General features: G+C 40.8%; 1 protein-coding gene across 2 annotated transcripts in view; it reads left to right on the top strand.

Moving 5' to 3' along the window:
- otud7a (OTU deubiquitinase 7A) overlaps window positions 1-20,434 on the top strand; it is a 37,534-nt gene that overhangs the window by 10,098 nt on the left and 7,002 nt on the right. For both annotated transcript variants that reach the window (XM_086074599.1, XM_086074600.1), the window contains 8 exons: window positions 2,350-2,503; window positions 5,868-6,053; window positions 6,860-7,078; window positions 8,134-8,235; window positions 9,445-9,572; window positions 10,649-10,761; window positions 13,453-13,580; window positions 13,640-13,789. In XM_086074599.1, the coding sequence (XP_085930725.1) occupies window positions 2,419-2,503; window positions 5,868-6,053; window positions 6,860-7,078; window positions 8,134-8,235; window positions 9,445-9,572; window positions 10,649-10,761; window positions 13,453-13,580; window positions 13,640-13,789 (1,111 nt within the window). In that variant the 5' untranslated portion in view covers window positions 2,350-2,418. The remainder of the gene's footprint in view (window positions 1-2,349; window positions 2,504-5,867; window positions 6,054-6,859; window positions 7,079-8,133; window positions 8,236-9,444; window positions 9,573-10,648; window positions 10,762-13,452; window positions 13,581-13,639; window positions 13,790-20,434) is intronic.

Genomic DNA, 20,434 nt, shown 5'->3' with positions numbered 1-20,434 from the left:
TTTAACTGGATGGCAGACTCCCGCCCACATATTTTCATGTCAGATAGAAACCATGTGCAGTAGTCGGCTGTTTCTGAGTCACAGTTACCACCTACGTGATGTGGGCGGCGGGGGTGGGGGTGGCTGATGTGGACATGACTGCACTTAAAGGAAAAGATGAGGTTATATGGAGTAACTTACTCCTCCTGTCTTGGCCTTCCACACGACACCTAAAATACATCCAATACAATACTTCCTTGTCAAAAGATTATTACCCATTCTAAAAAGATCAAGTCATGTGTTTCCATAAGTTTTACATGTTATAATAATTTTTTGAATTAAAATATGCGAGTGCATCGAACTGAGCTGAATCAAATCATTCCACTGTATCGAGATACATATTGAATCATATTTTACTGGAGAGATGTGTCATAGAAGAAAATGGCATTTTTAAGTACTGACGGGTTCATTCACATGTACGTAAAACGGCAATTAAAAAGTAGGGCCCGACCGATATGCTTATTTTGAGGCCAATACCGATTTTTGACAGAAAAAAAATACCTATTACCGATTAATCGGCCATTTATTAAAAAAAAAAAATATATATATATATATATATATATATATATATATATATATATATATAATGCATAAAAGTCCCCCCTGGCACCACTCCTAACTTTCGCAATTAGGATTTATTCTGTTTTGAATGACAAGTCCATATGTATTCGTATGACCTCATCAACAAATTTCATGTGTCTTTTCTGCACACATTATGCAAATTCAGCTGTGCGAACGCCCGCGCTCCTGGTTGGCGTCTGTCCTCGGCTTCCTCGTGCGTCAGTTTTTAACGTGCTGTTTACAAACTGCAACAGAAATCCGTCGCACTTTTTTTTTTTTCCATCCCATGTCGCCAGAGTAGCGAGGGGGAAATTAGGGGACACTCATTTCATTGAGAAGTCTACCGAAGATGACGTGGCGTCATCGCCATCTGCAGGGCTGAATTTCTGCTATCGCCACGCATGTCAACTTTATGCTTCATGTTTCAAGTGCGATTAAATTAAAGACAAATAAAAAGTTAACACTGTTACTAAAAACAGCTTTGTACATATTCACAGGCGTGTCAGTGGTCTCCCTTCCAAGCACTGTTTCCAAATCCGGCTTTTGATGACGTGTGAATCGGATGCGTGCGGATGAGCGCTCACAATGCAGACGCGTCGCATACATATTCGATTTATATCCAGGTCGGGTGTAAAAAAATCAGAATTGTACCATTCACACTGCATGAAAAAAAATCTGATACTTGTGAAAAAAATCGGAATTAGCAGCCTGAGAAGACATTTCATCAGTTCATGCAACCAGACTTGGGCCAGCCAAAACCAGCCCGTCTTGGATGACGATCGGTAAATTCCAGTTGCCATCGATTCAATGCCCCGAGAATGAAATGACCTGGATGGATGAGAATATTCACTCACTACGACAACACGGCGCTAATAGCTGACAGTAACTAGGTCAGCTCAACTATTGCACACCCTTATTGCCAGTTTGATTCATTCAAAATGCATTGTGATAAAGACAACAACGCAAGTCAAGCAGCTCTCGAGAGCCTGCGGTAGCCGAGAGGACATTTTAAAGCCAAGATTCTTCTGCTCTGGCGGGTTACAAATGTCACGTTGTGCTCTTTAACGCAGGCAGCCCGCGAGTGAGGACTGAACGGCTGCTGATGCGGGCGTGGCATCACCAGCCGAGCTTCGGCTCTTCTTGGGTCGAAGCCACAGGCCTTAGCAGGCTCTGTTCTGCACACAGAAGTCCGCTTTTGGTGCTGTAAACCCGTGGGTGTTTGTTTCTTTGCTGCCGTTGCTCGGGGCTGCTCTCTGACCCCCCCACACACGGCTGTTGCTTCCCAAGTTATGAAAGTTATGCATGAACTCATTCATTCCGCCGAACGAGGGAGTGAACGCATCTCATTAGTGTTGTTTGTGACCGAGACTGTTGACCACGAGAAATCAGTGGCTGTGTTTCTTGGACGTAAACATGCTCGCTCCTAGTAAACGGTAGCACTGATGCGGTTTAAGTTACTCAATTACATCCATCAGCGGGGAGAGGCAGGAAAGAGAGTTAGCATTGTTGCCGTCACAGGCAGCCGGCCAAAGACTTTGGAAGCAGGCAGGTGTGTCCTGGATACGACCTCTGGCTGCAGCGCTGTTGATATTACATCTGCGCGACTGGGTGTGATGTTATGACTGCGAGTACGATGAGGAGGAGCGCCGCTTGCACTCGTTTGACCCCAGCTCAAGTTGGGACGCAAAAAGTTTTCTCTCTTGGGTGCTTGTTTTTCAACGGATTTTCTCCTTTTCCTTTCTTTGTCAGATGAGAACGTGAAGGCTGGCGTCCACCAAGGCCTCCGCTGCACCGTGGGCAGCGCACACACATGATCACATGACTCTGGACATGGACGCGGTCCTGTCAGACTTTGTTCGGTCCACGGGGGCAGAACCGGGTCTGGCAAGAGACCTGCTGGAAGGTAAGCCACGACTGTGGACGGATGGCGTGTTTGATCTCCTGCTCCTTGACGTGGGCTGGTTTCTGCGATTAAGAGGGGTGGAAATGGAGGTGGGAGGGAGGGGGAGGACAGGAGCTCACCGACCGGGAGCCAGCGCGCTGATTTAGAAGCGGCTGCGACGGTTTTACGAGAGCGTTCCCAAGAGACGGCTTTGTGGCCATTCACGGGGTCTCAATGAGGAGCACTGTGCTACTGGCATGTAAGCTTAACTCGCTTAGCCACATTGAACAAAACAAAACACTGGAGTGCAAAAGTTCACAAGACATCAGAATTATGGTCCATGGTTAGTCAGATTGGAGCCAGTGTCTTGTGTAAATACAAATTAAAGACGATTGAGATCAGACATAGTGTAGTATACGGGAATTTAAGGAAAAAAATGTCCCTCCTAATCTTCAAAGTGGAAGTCAACCTTAAATGTTTCTTGACAATAATATGTTATATGTGACCTCACAAGTCTAAATGCGAAATTCTGATTAATATGACATTTTTGGAATATGAGCTATGAAGCAAAAATCCTGCCGTTTTGATCCATCTCAGGGGGCGGCCATTTTGCCACTTGCTGACGACTGAAGATGACATCATAATTGCTCAGGGCTCAGGCAACAACCAGTCAGAGCTCACTTGTTTTCTGAAGCTGCGCTGTGATTGGTTGTTACCTGAGCAACTGTGATGTCATCTTCAGTTGACAGGACGTGTCAAAATGGCCGTGCCCTGAGATGAATAAAAAACGACTGGATTTTGGACATTCAAATTGACTTCCATCTTTGTAACGAAAGGGGAAAGTGACGTATGCCATAAAGCAGTCAGCACATTTGTCGTGTTCCTACCATCCTCCTCCAAGTTGTTTAGTGCCAGTAAAAAAAGATAAGGCCATGGCAAAGCTTCTATTCTACTAGTTTTAAGTCGATGTTTCATCAGGAGAGTTTTGAAAATATTATTATAATGGTTGAAAAGTTCCTAAGTGCTACTTTAACTCATATTTCACTAACGCAATATTAACCAAAATACCATATGTAGACTAGTGAGGCTGCATAGAACATATCATTGACTTCCCCTTTAAAGATTTCAGTCAAAATTTTGTATTTATGTAGTTTCATAGTGGTACGCATAGTCGAATTATGCATAGTGTACTGTATATATTTGTTTATGCTCTAAACATTTATAGTTTATACACATATAAGGAATGCTGGTACAAGCTGCCAAAGTTTAATAATAGTTGAATATACTATATCATCTTAACTTATTCAATGCCATTGACGGCTATCGACGTCAAAAATTCATTTGAACTATTTTTATTAGTTTCACTTAGTACACAGTATGAAAACCTAGAAAAAAATGTATTGTATATTTAGAACAGATATAAAATGTGTGATTAATCATGAGTTAACTAGTGAAGTCCTGTGAATAATTACAATTTGTAAAAAATTAGGAGGATCAGGCAATTCAACATTTTTATTGTAATTAATTGCATGACTTTACGACTCAACTTTAACTCACGATTAATCACATATTTTATATATGTTCTAAATGTACAATAAAAAAATTCTAGGTTTTCATACTCTTGTTAACAAAAGTGCAAAAAATGTAATAGAAATAGTTCAAATAATTATTTGACGTCTATTACCGTCTATGGCAGTGAATGAGTTAATTGTCTTTTTTTATTTGCACATGTCCTAAATGATTCAAGCATCAATTTCAGTTCAGTCTGACTGTTCTTCAGTGACCGCCATACGCAATTACCATTTTCGAACTCACCAGTCCATAAACATGTTCTAAGTATTGTACAGTAAGTAAATCCTTCAATAATGGTGCAATTCCTGAATGAGTAAGTTAAAGCTAATATATCACTAATGGCTGTGGGTAACGCGTGTTCAGGGTTGGGGGATCCAGGGCCAGAAAGTAAAAACCCTGCCACAGATTGGCTTTAGCCACGCGTGCTTCTACTTAACTGGCAGGTAAACGAGCTCATCGAAGCAACTGTAAGAGTACAAAGTCAAACTGTTTCAGGGTTTGTTCTCTCTGGACCTGGATTCCCCAACCCTGCGCATGTTCATAATTTATCTACACGTTTTGGTGACGACGGCCATTTCAAATGATGGAGAGAAAAAAACAACAGATTTTCCGTTGTTGGCTTGTGCGGAAGCATTTAGAGACCGCGCATTAGCCGCCATACTGCCGGGCCTTCGGTTGCCAGCGTGGGTTTTGATCACCTCTGAGAGACGCTCGCTAAATCCGCTTTGCATTGATTTGGCTTGAGAGACGGGGATCAGCGGTGCCAAGTTTCATGTTCCGTTAGTGGGGAAGCATCATGTCTGGACGTCTCGAGGAAATAGCGCAGCTTCCGTTTAAAGGAGTCCATTAACGGGCCCACGGAACATGCTCCGATTACAAAACCGGTAGACACTCGCTCCTCTCATTGTCTTCAGTCGCAAGTATTATACAAGCGGATTATTCTCTCATTATCAGAAGCATCAGTGTCCTTTTTTTTCCTGCCCTATTACCTTCTCTTTAATCTCTTCTAAAACAAAATCTATTTAGCTGCACTATGCTTAAATGAATGTGTTGGAGCAGAATGGGCGTTAAGAGCTTTCACTGTGAAAGCAGCCGCCTGCTTCCGCTGAGAAACTGCTCCATGAGAGTGATAAGAGCGAAGCCAAACAAAGAGCCAAGGACCCTGACAGTTAAACAATGAGGGTACACTTTGCTCTTTAATCTGAGGCCAAGCTTACAGTCTGCTCATAATTGCACGACATTGTTATTCCAAGAAATATTGGTCTGAGCTTTCATACGAGTTCAATAAACTGTTTTGCACGCGCGCGCACACTTCCGTCGCAACGAGTCTTAACAAGAGTGTGCGTCTGCTCATGTCCCTCCCACGCATGAGGATATATTGCTGTCACTCCGTTAATGGATCTGTCTCACTTTACCATCATCACTGTTCTGACCCCACCTAACCTCAACCTTTCACCGTTGCTCACTATTTCACCGTTTTTGCATTGGCGTCTATTAAAATAAAGTTTTACTCGGAACAAAATGTGGGAAAAGTGTGTATGAAGGGACCAGTATGATTTTTATCTATAATGCTGTGCTGGTTCGCAGTTCAGTAGCTCCTTAGAATTTGAGGCTGAGCCCAGCTCACCACTTTGAGCGTTTTGTAAAAGGTCCAATATGAGATAGTATTGTTTACGGGAAGGTAAGCTAGTTTGTGTTGAAAAAAGTTCCATGGTAACATTGAAACTACACACAAAAAAAAAATATCTTCTTTGTACCTGTTCGTGTTGTTTGTTCATTATCAAGGATATATTTGTTGATTTGTGCCCGACAGGTAAAAACTGGGACCTCAGTGCCGCTCTGAATGATTATGAGGAGCTCAGGCAGGTCCACACTGCCAACCTGCCGCAGGTCTTCAACGAGGGCCGCTACTACAAACAGCCAGAGGCGCGTGACACACCAACCCATGTCAACAAGATCGACAGGTCGTGTGCGCAGAAGCAGGAGGACAATGGACAAGGTAGACTATTATTACGGAAGAGGATTAGGGCCAGTGAAAAGGGGGGAGGGAGGGGGAAAGGGTTGGCAGGAGTCTCACTTTATTCTCAGAATTCTCAGTTTATTTTTTATGATGCAGCCTCTGACCTGAAAAAAGGTCGCTTAAAGCAATGGTTGTTATTACAAAAACTGCCCAGCAAGTGGCAGCAGAGTATAAGAGATCAACCAGTGTTTTAAACTGATTTGTGAATAATGATGAAACTTAGCTATATTCTAATGCTAATTGCTGCAAAACGGAGACAGAAATATCCTTTTTTTTTTCTGATGAAAGATAGCAATAGAACACGAAGGGGGGTTGCTTTCAGTGAAAATGGCTGGGAGTGAATGAGTTAGTGAGAATTGTCACTTAAATCTCAGAATTCTGACTTTGTGACATAGAGCTATGAAGTGTGGGCGGAAGGCAGAATTCAGAGAATAAAGTTTGAATTCAGTCAGAATGCTGAGAAAAAAAATCAGAATCCTGCCAACCCTTTTTTTTCTCTTCACTGGCCCTAATCCTCTTCCGTGTATTATTGTGACAATTTATTGTATTTTAGTCTGGGTTTTCTCTGGGTACTCGGCTTTCCTCTAACCTTTCAAAAACATGTTTGTATCTTATATTTTGGACTGTGTTATTGTGGGTGTTTTGCACATGGGCTCTAAAATTGTTACGTTTGAATTGAATATAACTATAATTGTTCGAGAGAACAGCCACAGGCACTACATTTGACTGCCATCATTTTTTCCCTCCCTCATCCATTCACATCTGTCTCCATCTCCGGCCTTTAGAGAAGCGTCTGTCCCGCGGAATCTCACATGCCAGCTCCGCCATTGTCTCCCTGGCGCGACTACAAGTGGCCAACGAGTGTACCAATGAGCAGTTCCCTCTTGAGATGCCCATCTACACATTCCAGCTGCCAGATCTCAGCGTGTACAGCGAAGACTTCAGGAGTTTCATTGAGAGAGACCTGATAGAGCAGTCCACCATGATGGCTCTGGAGCAAGCTGGTCAGTATCGTTATTCTTCATGCTTGTTGCATCTGTTTGTATTTCGTTGTTTCAGATGTGAGGATTGTGTGCAAGGCTCAGGGCTGTCAAGACCCTCCCACTCTCCCTGAGGGACGCAGGCTGGGGTGATATGAGAGGAAGAGGATTTTCATCTTGGTTTTGGGCAGATTATTTAGCATATTTTTCACTCTATAACCTGTCGCCCCCGGAAAAATATTGGATTTTTTATTTTTATTTTTTACCTTACCAAAGAACTGGCTGTTTGGTTACAGGATATAAAATGTTTTCTACTGTATAAATGTCATGTCAAATAATACAAAAAAATATCATTTTGTACACTTTTTATTATTTTTTATTATAATTTTTTTTTTTTTTTACCATGCACTAATTTTTCTCAAAATTGTGCATTTATTATTGTACAACAACATTTTACTGTTGTACAATTTCCAAAATGGCTTTAATTCAAATAATACTTTATAACTCGCGTGTCGCTTCTGCTAACTATTAGGGGGGGGAATCTTTGAACGTCTCAAGATTTGATTCTATTCCGATTTTTGGGTCTGCGATTTGTTTCAGAATCAATTTTCGACTAAGAGCGATTTTTTTATTCAAAATGATTTGATTGACAATGATTTTTGCTTCAATCTATAGATGTGCAAGGAATTGTAATGATCTACTCCAGTCTGACTCGCTAATGCTAATTAGCGCGCTACTCACGGCACTTTTATCACTCAAAAGAACGTCTCCACGCTGAAAAAAACCCAAACTTTTATTGGAATAACTTGATCGTGACTTTTTCCTTGTACTCTCTAATGTGGCTACAACTTAACAGTGTTATTAGACCGCGTGGAACCACACTGCCTCTCAATGGCCAAACCGGGTACAACATGAACAGTGCTCCAAATAAAGGCAGACACAGACAAAGTGAAGACAGTATAAAATAATTTAAATAAAATCAATTTTGGCACATTTAAAATCGATTCTGAATCGTACTAAATGAGAATCGATTTTTTGGGGGCTCACCCCTACTAACTATATTGTATATTTTTGTGCAGGTCGTCTGAACTGGTGGTCCACCATGTGCACTAGTTGTAAGAAGCTGCTTCCTCTGGCCACCACTGGGGACGGGAACTGCCTCCTCCATGCTGCTTCTTTAGGTAAGCATCCTACTTTTAACATGCACTCAACTTTGACTCCGATGTGTCAGGAGTGCATCTTTAAGCTGCAAGCGATGAGAGTGACACATCACATTTGTCCGCAATATCAGCATTTGTGCCCTTAAAGTGTTTTTCAAGAGTCTTTGCCACATGTATTCACATGCACTTTATTTTTAAGGGCAATGTTGGGCGTATGAGTTTGAAATAGTATCAGTAGTTTGTTTGTATATTTACACTAGAGAAAGACCGCTATGTTTTTTTTAATGGCCGATACCGATTATTACTCGTCAAGGAGACCGATAGCCGATACTTGGAGCTGATATTCAATTTCAGTAAAAGGGAAAAAATATCAGCGCAAAATTATTATTTTTTTGAAATACAAATTCCAACTCTTTTTGGAATGTCTTAAAGCATATGTTTATTGAACATCTTTTCAGATTTGCAAAACGTCATGTTTTTTTTGTTTTTAAATCTTAAGACAATCGTCATATATGTTTTGAAAGTCTAACAAACTTCAGGGAGCTCCCAGGGTCATATGAAAACTTAAACAAATAAATATCATAGCTCTCTATAGTTTTCTACAGTAAATAAACTTTTCCAAAATTTCTAAATGACTGAAATATTAAACTTTCATCATTTATTTTGGTTTTACTTTCAAACAAAATTAACAGATGCAGAGAGTTCCTCGGGTCAGCAGCATCTCTTAAAAAGTTTACAGAAAATCTAAATAAATAGTTCCCCGAGGTCAACACCGTTTTAAACTGATCTATTATCGGCCGTCAGATTTATATAAAAAAAAAATAATAATAAAAAAAGGCTGGTATTTGTCAAAATTCCAAATATCGGCGCCGATAATCGGTCTATCCCACTTCAAACTATTCATATTGGCAATTAAAAAGTACGATATTTATGTAAATATTAATTTTCAGTGATAAAAATTCACTGTGCTTAAGTCAATGTATCAATGCTAGCTCTACCACAAAAAACAGTACTGTATGGGGTGTCCAGATTAGTCAGCCACTATTATAGGCTCTGAAATAGTGATTCAGAGTTGACCTGTCAATGGCGTGATGACTAAGCCACCATACTATCAAGATGATTTTGAAAGTTAAATTTTCATCTAATATTGCTTTTGAAACAAAGTTGTGCAAAACTGTCATTTCGCATTCTCTACATGCAAAAATAATGACGTCTATGCGTCTCCACCAGGGATGTGGGGCTTTCATGATAGAGACCTGATGCTGAGGAAGTCTCTGTACACCATGATGAAGAGCGGAGCAGAGAGAGACGCCCTGAAAAGGAGGTGGAGGTGGCAGCAAACCCAACAGAACAAGGAGGTTGGTAGACTCTCCATCCAGACAATTGAACTCATTCACTGCCGTTGACGGCTATAAACGTCAAAAATTCATTTAAACTATGTCTATTAGTTTAACTTTATTTTTTTACACTTTTGTTAACAAAAGTATGAAAATCTAGAACTTTTGTATTGTACATTTTGAATAGATATAACATTTGTGATTAATTGTGAGTTAACTAGTGAAGTCATGTGATTAATTATGATTATACATTTTAATCGCCTGTCACCCCAAATTATTAATAATGTTTTATTTTATTTATTGTCATTCATTCACTGCCATTGACTGCTATAAACGTCAAAAATTCATTTAAACTATTTCTATTAGTTTAAAAATGTTCCACTTTTGTTAACAAGAGTATGAAAACCTAGATTTTTTTAATTGTACATTTAGAACAGATATAAAATTTGTGATTAATCGTGAGTTAACTAGTGAAGTCGTGATTAATTACGATTAAAAATTTAATTTTAATTTTTAATAATCTAAGTTGCGTCAGGCGATAATAAAAAAAAAATGTTATTAATCGCATGACTTCAATAGTTAACTCATGATTAATCACACATTTTATATATGCTCTAAATGTACAATAATTATTTTTCTAGGTTTTCATACTACTCGTGTTAACAAAAGTGAAAAAAAAAGTTAACTAATAGAAATAGTTCAAATGAATTTGAATGAATGAACTAAAAATGTTAATCGCCTGTCGCCCCTAATTTTTAATAATCTTTTCTTTTCTTTTTTTTATGAATTTATTTATTCATTCGAGCAAGTGAATTCATCACATGCCTTAATCAAGTCATTTCTGGTGGAGCCCACATTTTGCCGTTTTAAGTGAGCCTTAGTGGTCAGGCGGCGCATTAACTTTTCTAGAATTCGGTCCCCTTGTTGACGCTGGAACTATTTGTCATTTGAGTAGAATAACTACTCTTTTTTGTCAGGCTTTTTCCCTAGGTAGCAACAGGTTCAGCACACCTTCTTTTTGGAAACGGAGACACTGACTGATAAAAGGGACGATTGTGGGCGAGCATGTGCTGATCAGAGTTGTGTTGCTTGTGCAGTCTGGCCTGGTGTACACTGAGGAGGAGTGGGAGCGGGAGTGGAACGAGCTGCTCAAGTTGGCCTCCAGTGAGCCTCGCACTCACCTCAGCAAAAACGGCAACACGAGCGGAGGGTAAGCCGTCTCGAATGCACGTCTCCCACACATATGCTCAAAATGCAACTTGCATAACATATATTTCAAGAAAAAAATGATCTGTATTTGCCTCATAATGTTTTGAGCTGTGCAACTCTGATTTTCATGATTTTGAGGAAGCGCTTGAATTTAGGGCTGCTCGATTATGAAGAAAATATTGATTATTTTGGTCATAATTGAAATCACAAATAGAGGACGATCATTTATTTTTTGGTACAAAACAAGAAATGTTTAAACGTAAAAAACATATTAAGACAAATAGAATTATTTGAAACACTATAAATATGCAAGTCCCTTTTGGATGAAACAAACTTTATTAACTCATTCACTGCCATTGACGGCTATAGGCGTCAAAAATTCATTTGAACTATTTCTATTAGTTTAACAATTTGACTTTATGAAAACCTATAATTTTTTTTATTGTATATTTAGAACAGATATTACATTTGTGATTAATCGTGAGTTAACTATTGAAGTCATGCAATTAATTACAATTACAATTTTAATCGCCTGACGCAATTTAAAAAAGAAGAAAAAGAAAAGATTATCAAAAATTAGGGGCGTGGGGCAATTAAAAAAATGTGTATCATAATCAATCGCATGACTTACTAGTTAACTCACGATTAATCACAAATTTTATATCTGTTCTAAATGTACAATACTTTTTTCTAGGTTTTCATACTCTTGTTAACAAAAGTGGGGGAAAAATTTAAACTAATAGAAATAGTTCAAATGGATTTTGGCAGTGAATGAGTTAAATTGGTTATTTTAAAATTTAAAAAAGGTGCAAATGTATAAATTTAAACAACTCAAAATTAGTATTAATAAACTTATTTTTACGATTATGCTGATTTTGTAATTGTGGAGTGTCATTTAAATTGTAATTGAATTTCGATTAATTGCACAGCCTCACTTGTATTGTGCATTTAAGTGATTAAATTATACAGTATTAAATTAAACCAAAAAAATCGAACATTTAGTTGGCAATGGCAAGTTGCAAAAGATTCGACGCCGTGTTAAAAGAAATACAGTAATGTAGTAAAATACAGTATATAAGTCTGAGTCAGTTCATCAGCCAACGAGGACCCAGTTCCCGTCCCACTACAGGCATGAATACTGTGAAAGCACATTTGCAGTTGACCAATCCAGATGGTGTTGTGTGCTTTTCAGACAAGGTCAGCTAGTAAAAGCAGTAAAAAATAAATAAATAAAATAAAATGCTGTATATAATTAAGCATAATACACTATGTGCTTTGCATTTATATTATGCTTAGAAGGCTTTAGACGTGGCTCCAAGTTACCATGACTTTACAGTACTTTGCAATTTGCACACAAAAAAAAAATGCAGTTCCTTAATATTGATATGAGTGATTGATTGATCCATGAACATTTTTTAAAATATAAAACAGTGATGATGAAAATTGAGAATATGTGTTACTAATGTCATCTCAGCCATGTTCAATGAAATGACTATTTAAGCAATAGTAACTCTAAAAACAGTTGGATCAAAAGTAACCCAATTATGGATCAAAAATGGACAGCTCCACTTTATGGGTCAATTTGACCCAACTTTCTGGGTTGTTTTATACAAAATGACCCAATTTTTTTGGCCCAAGTAAAGGATCTGACCCATTATTTGACTGTTGGGTCAAATTTAAACCATAGTTGGGTTATTTTTGACCCAACTCTTTTTAGAGTGTTACACGAGGATATGAATCATTTGGGGTGTAGCTTTGTGGCTTTCTATAAATATAATAATATATAATTTACCACAGCTGTAGCATGCTTGGAAAGCTTTAACGTTGACTAGGAAAAAAATGAGGAGAAAAAGTTGTTCAGGTTAACTTTATTAATCACGTTTAGTCCTACCTGAAAATCAATAAAAGTTAATGTCATACTACGCCATCTAGTGGCGTCTTTTTGCCACTTTCCATCTCAGCCTCCTCCCTCCCACTCCGCTGTGGCTTCCCTGTTGCATAAACGAAGATGCAAGCACGTTTATTGACACAGATCGGAAACAAACTAGTTTCCTCCTCCTACGCACGGAGAAACCATATGCGCCTTTTCTCATTACTGTTCTCACAAAACAGGTGTGCTGTGTTGACCAAAAAAGAATTTGTGGATGCTTTTTAGCTCAATTGTATTTTTAGCTGGTTTTCAGTCACCGACAACCGCCCCTTTTAAAATGCCTCATTTACTCCATTAGCGTGGTGGTTTTTAACCTGTCATTGAGCTCGGCTGTAACACGGTAATCAGGTTTGGAATGCTTGATGGTCCTAGTGTGAGATGAGCCCCTAAATGGGTTGAGTGGGATTCACATATTAAGAGGCTCTTCATTAGAGTTAATTTGGCCGCGTAGGTTGTTAGTGTGCCCGACAACTTAATTGTTGCACATTTTCTCGTTCCCTAGCGGTCGCAAGCTTGAGCGCTCTGAATCTGCACTTCCTTTTGCTGTCTTTCATTGCAACACGTAGAGGCTGAACAGATGGGCCTATTGCTATCCAGTCTGTTAACTGGCACCAGGTGAAATACATCTAAGGGATGGGGGGGGGGGTGGAATAATGCGATTAGGTCATACATTTTCTATTTTAACCACTAATGTGCTTATTATATCTGTTAGTACCAACTCAGGAAATCCTCATGAAATCCCACGGGTGTTTCCAACTGCAGGGTGGATAACTCTGAGGATCCAGTGTATGAGAGCCTGGAGGAGTTCCATGTCTTTGTGCTGGCCCATGTGCTCCGCAGGCCGATTGTCGTGGTGGCCGACACGATGCTCAGAGACTCGGGAGGAGAAGGTGATGCCGCGACTCCTCTCGACGACGAGTCCACACTTAACGTCCTTCCTGACTTTCAGCATTTGCACCAATCCCATTCGGAGGTCTCTACTTACCCTTGGAGGTTCCTCCGAGCCGATGTCACTGCTCCCCGCTGGTGTTGGCTTACGATCAGGCTCATTTCTCCGCATTGGTGTCCATGGAGCAGAGGGACCAGCAGCGAGAGCAAGGTAAGCGTCATTGCACATTCTTGAGGGGGGAAAACTACAGCAGTGTTTCTTCAGTGAAATTAAGGAAGTCTTTTGACTTCATGGTGAGATTGCAAGTAGCCTGCCTGTCCGACTGGAGGTGAATAATATATGAATTAGCAGTAGAGCTATGTGTGATCCATTATTAAAAGATGCCAGTTGGCAGCGGAAACCTGGGAGTGGCCAGAACGTGGACAGCAGGGTCCCGTGATTTATTTAGCACTAATACTAAGGAAGGGTATAATAAATCAAGGTGTAGATTTTTGATTTCTTAAAACTTTATTGATCATTGACATTAGCAGATAAGCCAGTGACATTTTGTAGAGCCTATAGAAATCAGTGCATTCCAGCAGAAGGCTCATTTAACCCTATAAAGCCTGAAGCATGAAACATATGAGAGAAAATTCTGATTCTTTGTAAATAGTGTATTTGATGGTCTTTTTGGAAGAAGAAGAAAAATCACCTTCCACGTATATGACTTTTGATTTGAGTCATATTTTGATACATCTGGTCACAATGCTTTAAATTTGTACATTTATAGCTGTCAAAAATGTAATAATAAACAGACGTATTAGTATTTCCAAAAATCTGAATGAACATTTCCCACTATTAATAAGCATAGGTGTATCTCCTTTCTCAATTGGGCCGATCTTGCAAGGTCGCTGGAAAAAGCCTTCAGTTGGGTGATACTGCCCTCTATTGGATGATCCGTGCAAGGCATGTGTCCGATTATATACGTCAGGGTTTTAATGGGGGAAAAAATATTATACTCATGAAATAGAGCGCTCAAAATGTCTTGTATTATATGATACGTTTGGCTTTATAGGGTTAAATTATGGCCGATCCGTTTGCTGCCTAGAAGGGTTACTGATGATATCCGACATGAGTTTTGTAGTTGTTCAAATGTTGTCGTCTTGAAAAGTGCATCTTTTGATGAGCAACGTTAGTGTTCCGGATGAGCATAGTTTTGCATAGGTCTAACCCCCCCCCCCCCCCCCAAAAAAACAGAAACTATTTGCTTTGTTCGGCAATTTGACTAGATAATAAATGTACTTTTCTCTAAGCCGTTTCACACCAATTTACAGAGAAGCAATTTTAGTCTGGTATAACCACTAAATTGTTTTTGTAATTGTTAACTTGATTGTGCATCTCTGGGGGCGATTACTGGATCTTGGAGATCAATTATATTTAACTCTGCGAGTAGGTAGATTGACTTAAAATGGCATTCTATTACACTTTTCCTTTGTGGAGTAGCCTAATTTTGTACAATGCACCCATTTCATATAATGCTCATTTCTTCTCCAGTCATAAATCCAAAAATCATATAATTTAAGAACAAATGTACTACAAGTCACACTTTTTTTCTCTCTCACAGTTTGGCTGGTTCAGTGACTTGTATATATAAAAATGAGAGCTCAAACTGACACCCAAAATTCCTGTTCCCTAATCCTGTTGGCCTTCTCTTGGCACTTGACAAATACTTACCGCTGGTGTCCATGCAAAAAAAGAAAAAAAGTGGTGGTAATGAAACAGCCAAAAGAAAGATGAAAAAGTAGTAGTAGTAATCATGGCAACTAATATGTGTCATATCGATAGTTTTTACAGCACTAAAAGGTCCTTTGGCCACAATTTGACACAATCCTAGTTAAAGGGGAAGTCAACCTTAACCATTTCTTGATAATATGTTATATGTGACCTCACTAGTCTAAACATGACATTCTGATTAATATTACATTTGTGGATTAAGAGTTATGAAGCAAAATCCAGCCAATTTTATCCATCTCAGGGGGGTGGCCATTTTGCCACTTGCTGTCGACTGAAGATGACGTCACAGTTGCTCAGGTTCAGGCAATGACCAATCACAGCGCACCTGTTTTCTGAAGCTGAGCTGCATTTGGTTGTTACCTAAGACCTGAGCAACTGTGATGTCATTCTCAAAATGGCCGCCTTCTGATATTGATAAAAGCTGCTGGACTTTGCTGCTTAACTCATATTCCACTAACATAATATTAACAAGAATACCATATTTAAGAAATGTGTTCTTTGGCGTCAACATGGCCTGCCTTCAGAAATTCATTTTTTCCGTCCCCTCCGATTAATTTCCAAACACAGCCTATGTAATAAACCAATCAGCAGCTTGTGATTGAACTGACGCACTGGGCTCGGAGTCGGAACTCCTTTTTTTGGGGCACTCTGAATAACTGAACTGATTTTTGCCAACGTCCGTCATAAAAGTTGACGAATCCAACATTCGCCGCTCAGTGAGATACCACCTTATGGAACAATAAGATGATGACAACTATGAGAGCGACATTCACGCTTTGGCAAAATTTGTCTGGACTAAAATTCTTCACACATCAGAAAATTGGCTAAAGTGCCATCCTTACCTAATACATAATAATTCTAAGTTGGCATTTTCATTTGGGCGCTATGCTGATTTCCCCCCATTTGACTCATAGGACTCATCGTTTATTCTTGAGGTCACAATAATCCTCGCATGTGTTCCTTTAATTGACAGACAGAGTGGCTCTCCTTGACAACCCTCCTTAGTCACGGCACTCTTGTGTATCTGACTCAGTGGGTGGAACTCATTTGTCATTTCCGTGGGCAGCCGGCCAGATCCTTCTCTCTGTCTTTTTCTCGCATACACACTCACACTAAACAACTTCTCCTGCGTCTCGTTGCTGAGTAAGGTCCTATTCTCAGCATATAAACAGCAACCTAGTTATTAAGTCAGAAATTGACCACTGCAGACGAGCAGGCAGACATGATTACAAAGCTGCTAACCCTGCCCCGCTGCATTATCCCTCCACTGCCAGCAGAACTTCAAGTGCAGCCAACTCCTCACAGTCATTACCTACTCAGCACCCATGCTTTTATTTGGGTGGGGGGATTCTATGTTTTGTCCACTAGATGGTGCCTAGATCCACAGAAGCCTCCGTGGCAATCTCTCTGCAGCAAGCCCGCACTATTTCGCCCTGGTACACAGAGTTCTGAGCAGGGAACATTTCATCTGCAGTGTCTTATGAAAACATTTTTTTTACTAGATTCATACCGGGAATCATATTACAGAGCAATGCTACTGTCTGTTTGGTGAGACGGGAGAAATGTGTTCATGTTTTTACGCGATATAAATAGAAATGGTCAAATGTTGCTAGATTGTCTCATGTTCCTGACCGGATGCCAGCCATACGAGAAGTCATCCGAGGAAAAAGGTCAAAATGAAAAGCCCCCACTGCCATTTAGGGCAGTTCTAAGTAAACTCTTAATCACATCGCCACATATGGGCAGGGTCCACAGGCCTGCCAGGGGGGCCCCCCCCCCCCAACAAAACGAGACAGGCGGACCACTGTGTGGATGTCTCAGGTGGAGACTCGTTCTCAGTTTCGTGCTGTTGGTGGTCATGTGTGTGTTCAGGTGCTTGAGAATACTGCCTCTTTCTTCAGCTCTCTGTATGAAGGATTAAAGCAGGGTCCCGCCCGGAAACTTGATTCTAAATTGCACAGACAAATCCTGCTATTGGTCCCTTTGATGTTGCTTGCATGGCCGCTCAATGGTGCACTGCGAGAAACTAACTGGGAAAGGGCCACCAAAAAGTTAGAGGTTGTGTCAATGATCTTTAACTCATTCAAACCCCAAAAACGTGTAAATATGTTTTTAATGCTTTGTCATTCACTCCCAAAAACGTATTTATACGTTTTTTTTGTTTGGCTTTGATGCAGCTTCTGACATGAAGAGGTGGCTTAAAGCAATGCTCGTTATTACAAAAAAATGGCCAGCAGGTGGCAGCAGAGTATAAGAGATTAGCCAGGGCCATGTTGCAACAAACAAGTGTTTTCACCAGGACTGTGAATAATGATGAAACTTAGCTATATTCTAATGCTAATTTCTGCAAAACGAAAACACTTAGAAATATCCTTTTAGAGACTCTAATCTTTCTTTTGGTAGGTTCCATGTTTTCTTAGCAATATAACACAATATTCTGTAAAATCCAGTAAAACAGCCGTGAGCAAAGGGCATTGCTTCAGAGTTAATATAGTCAAGGTAAGGAGGTTATCACACAAACTGTTTGTTAAAAACCGACCTCTGTATCGCCGCTTGCTGTGACTTTTCATCAGCCCGTTTGTGCTCCTGTGGTCAAACCGGGCCCACTGGAAAACTCTATTTCCAGCCCCGCTCCTAAACCCATGACAGGTTTTCTTTGGCAGCCTTGCAGCAGCCCCTCCAGCTCCTATTTGAATGAAGTAAAAGGCCGTCTTTTACACAAAAAGACCACCAACGCAACAACCAGCCGACTCTGGCTAGCTTTCACTACTCTATCTATTAAACATTCTATCTATTAAAACTCCTAATGTTCCCCTCGTCAGGCTGTCCACTTCATTGAACCAACACGGCAATCAGAATTAAAACGTTACTTGTTGTGGTTTCCTCCGCCGCTACAAATGGGATCCGGCTGGAATTAAACCACGAAGGTTCCGCTGTTAAAAATCCGCCGGGAGAGGCTGAGGTAGTCTTAAAATGGACAACTGCTGTTTACTCTGCTGGTGAAATGGGACCTTTAAATTTGCAGCTGTGCACTGACCAAAGTCAGGAATTAAACTTTTCCAGAAAGCACAAATTGTTCTTGAACAGAGGAAACATTGGCTCAGTGTTGCAAAGCTGCAATGGGTGACTTTGTCCTCTGCGGGGACAAAAAGAGGCCAGACAATCCAGTGCTTGCGATGCTTGAGCTGCTGAGTTTGCATTAGCTGCAAAAACAAAACAAAAAAAACACACTTCTGCCTTTCCAACAGCTGTTTGCTTGCAGAGAACACACGTTTCCTCTCTTGCTGGCTACTTGAAGCGAAGCTGCAAAGTGAGCAAGGTGACTACGGCGGTTATGCGCACCGCTCGGATCCAGCGAAGGGCGATGATGTCATCCAAGCGTACGCTGTGAGAAACAGCCACTCAAGGACTGCAAAACAAGGCTGCCGGCAGGGACAGTAAATACATTACAGCACACTTTAGTCTCCCGGAGGTTCATTGGCAATCTCGGTATCTGGACATGGTCCAAGTGGCAGCAATAGCTCACGCGGCAGCACTTTGGAAAGGCGAGAAATTAGGACAGCTGCGCTTGTGCTGCGGGGGCCAGGACGCCACCTGACGACGGCCCTCCCCTGCCTGCTGCATGACCTCAACTTAAGAGAGCTGGTGCGAGCTGCCTTGTGCGCACATGGGGGAGTGTAGGCTGCGTATTTCGATGAATGCTGCCTCTCATCACACCGTGCCACAGGCATTAGTCGCGTCTTTTTTAGCTCACGGGCGTGACTTGTATTGTGCAAAGCCAAGCTAGAAATCTGTGGTTTTTAACAGGCAAGCTGTGTTCCCTGTGATGTTACAGTGAATCCGTGATTTATATAAATCTATCAAGGAACTATGTTGGCGTGAACGGCGGAGATTCATTTGGACAAAGGATTGCTTTTTCACCATTCTTGTGGATCTTGGTGACAAAAACGACTCTATGTTGAAGAGAGTTGAAGAGTTTCGCTCAGAAAAAAAGAATGACTTTACCACCATTTTATAATCTATACACAATAATAAACAATTCGAATATCACTTATTTATGGATTTTCGTTATTCCCTGCAGGTTTCAGTGTCAATTCTTTTGAAGAACATACAAATAGTAAAATAACATGTAAAGCTATAAACTGGTTTTAGTAGTAAATTGTTGAAAGGTGTGCCTTTTAAGGGGTTTGGCCTAATAGGTGACATCATCATCAGCTGAAGTCAGATTAGTCGCTTAGTCAAGCAGCTGGGTGTAAGTGTTCTCATTTTGTTTAGGGATGTTACTATCGAATCTTTTTAGAATCGCTTATCGATTTTTCCATCAAATAAGCAATTAAAAAAATACATTTTTTTTGTGTTGTTAGTCCACTAAGGTTGAACGTGAGTGGTCTGATGCTCTAAAAGTATGTGCAGCAACGTGGCAATGGCGTCCTCAGTTGACCGATTCGCTCTGTATGCAAGTTGATGCGGGTCCCGTGATGGCGGTAGGGCGGCTTGATGACCCGTCTCGCCAGTCATTTGGCAGGGATGGAGGTGAGACGTGCGAGCCCAACGGTCTGTCGTCATTCGGACGATGCGACGCTTATTTTCCTCACGAGAAAAACGAGTGAAAGGGTTGCGGTATGTGAAGTGCTGCTTCACGCGGGAGTTACTGTACACAGCTTGAAGGGGCGCGTTAGCATTGTGGCCACTGATGTCAGCTCACATAGTGATCATGTTGAGCGTGCTAACGCCTTTCTGGAAGCTCTGACCCAGTACCAGGCCGGGGAGGCATCATCACAGAACGTGTCCCACCAGTGTTGTGACGCTTGTCACATACTGTCCATAAGCGCACTTAAAAAGGATGCCAGAGCGAGCAGTTTCCTCAGAGCTGAAAGACGGCTGGTTCCTCTGTCGCTACGAGGCCTGCAGCGACCAACAGCCTCGTGGCAGTTGAGCAAGTCACTGCATCGTTCATCTGTGTGGATTGTTCTTCATTTGAGTAGCCTGTCACTCTCTGCTGTCATGGGGGGATCGCTGCCCCGGCCTCCGCCTCAACACACTGTCACACACGTTCAGTAATCCAAGGAGATATATCACATG

The sequence above is a fragment of the Leptonotus elevatus genome, chromosome 4, assembly GCF_054856555.1.
Source record: "Leptonotus elevatus isolate MCC_2025b chromosome 4, RoL_Lele_1.0, whole genome shotgun sequence".
Taxonomy (NCBI): Eukaryota; Metazoa; Chordata; class Actinopteri; order Syngnathiformes; family Syngnathidae; genus Leptonotus; species Leptonotus elevatus.
Note: the sequence above shows the minus strand (reverse complement) of the source record. Positions and strands in the feature narration are given on the sequence as shown.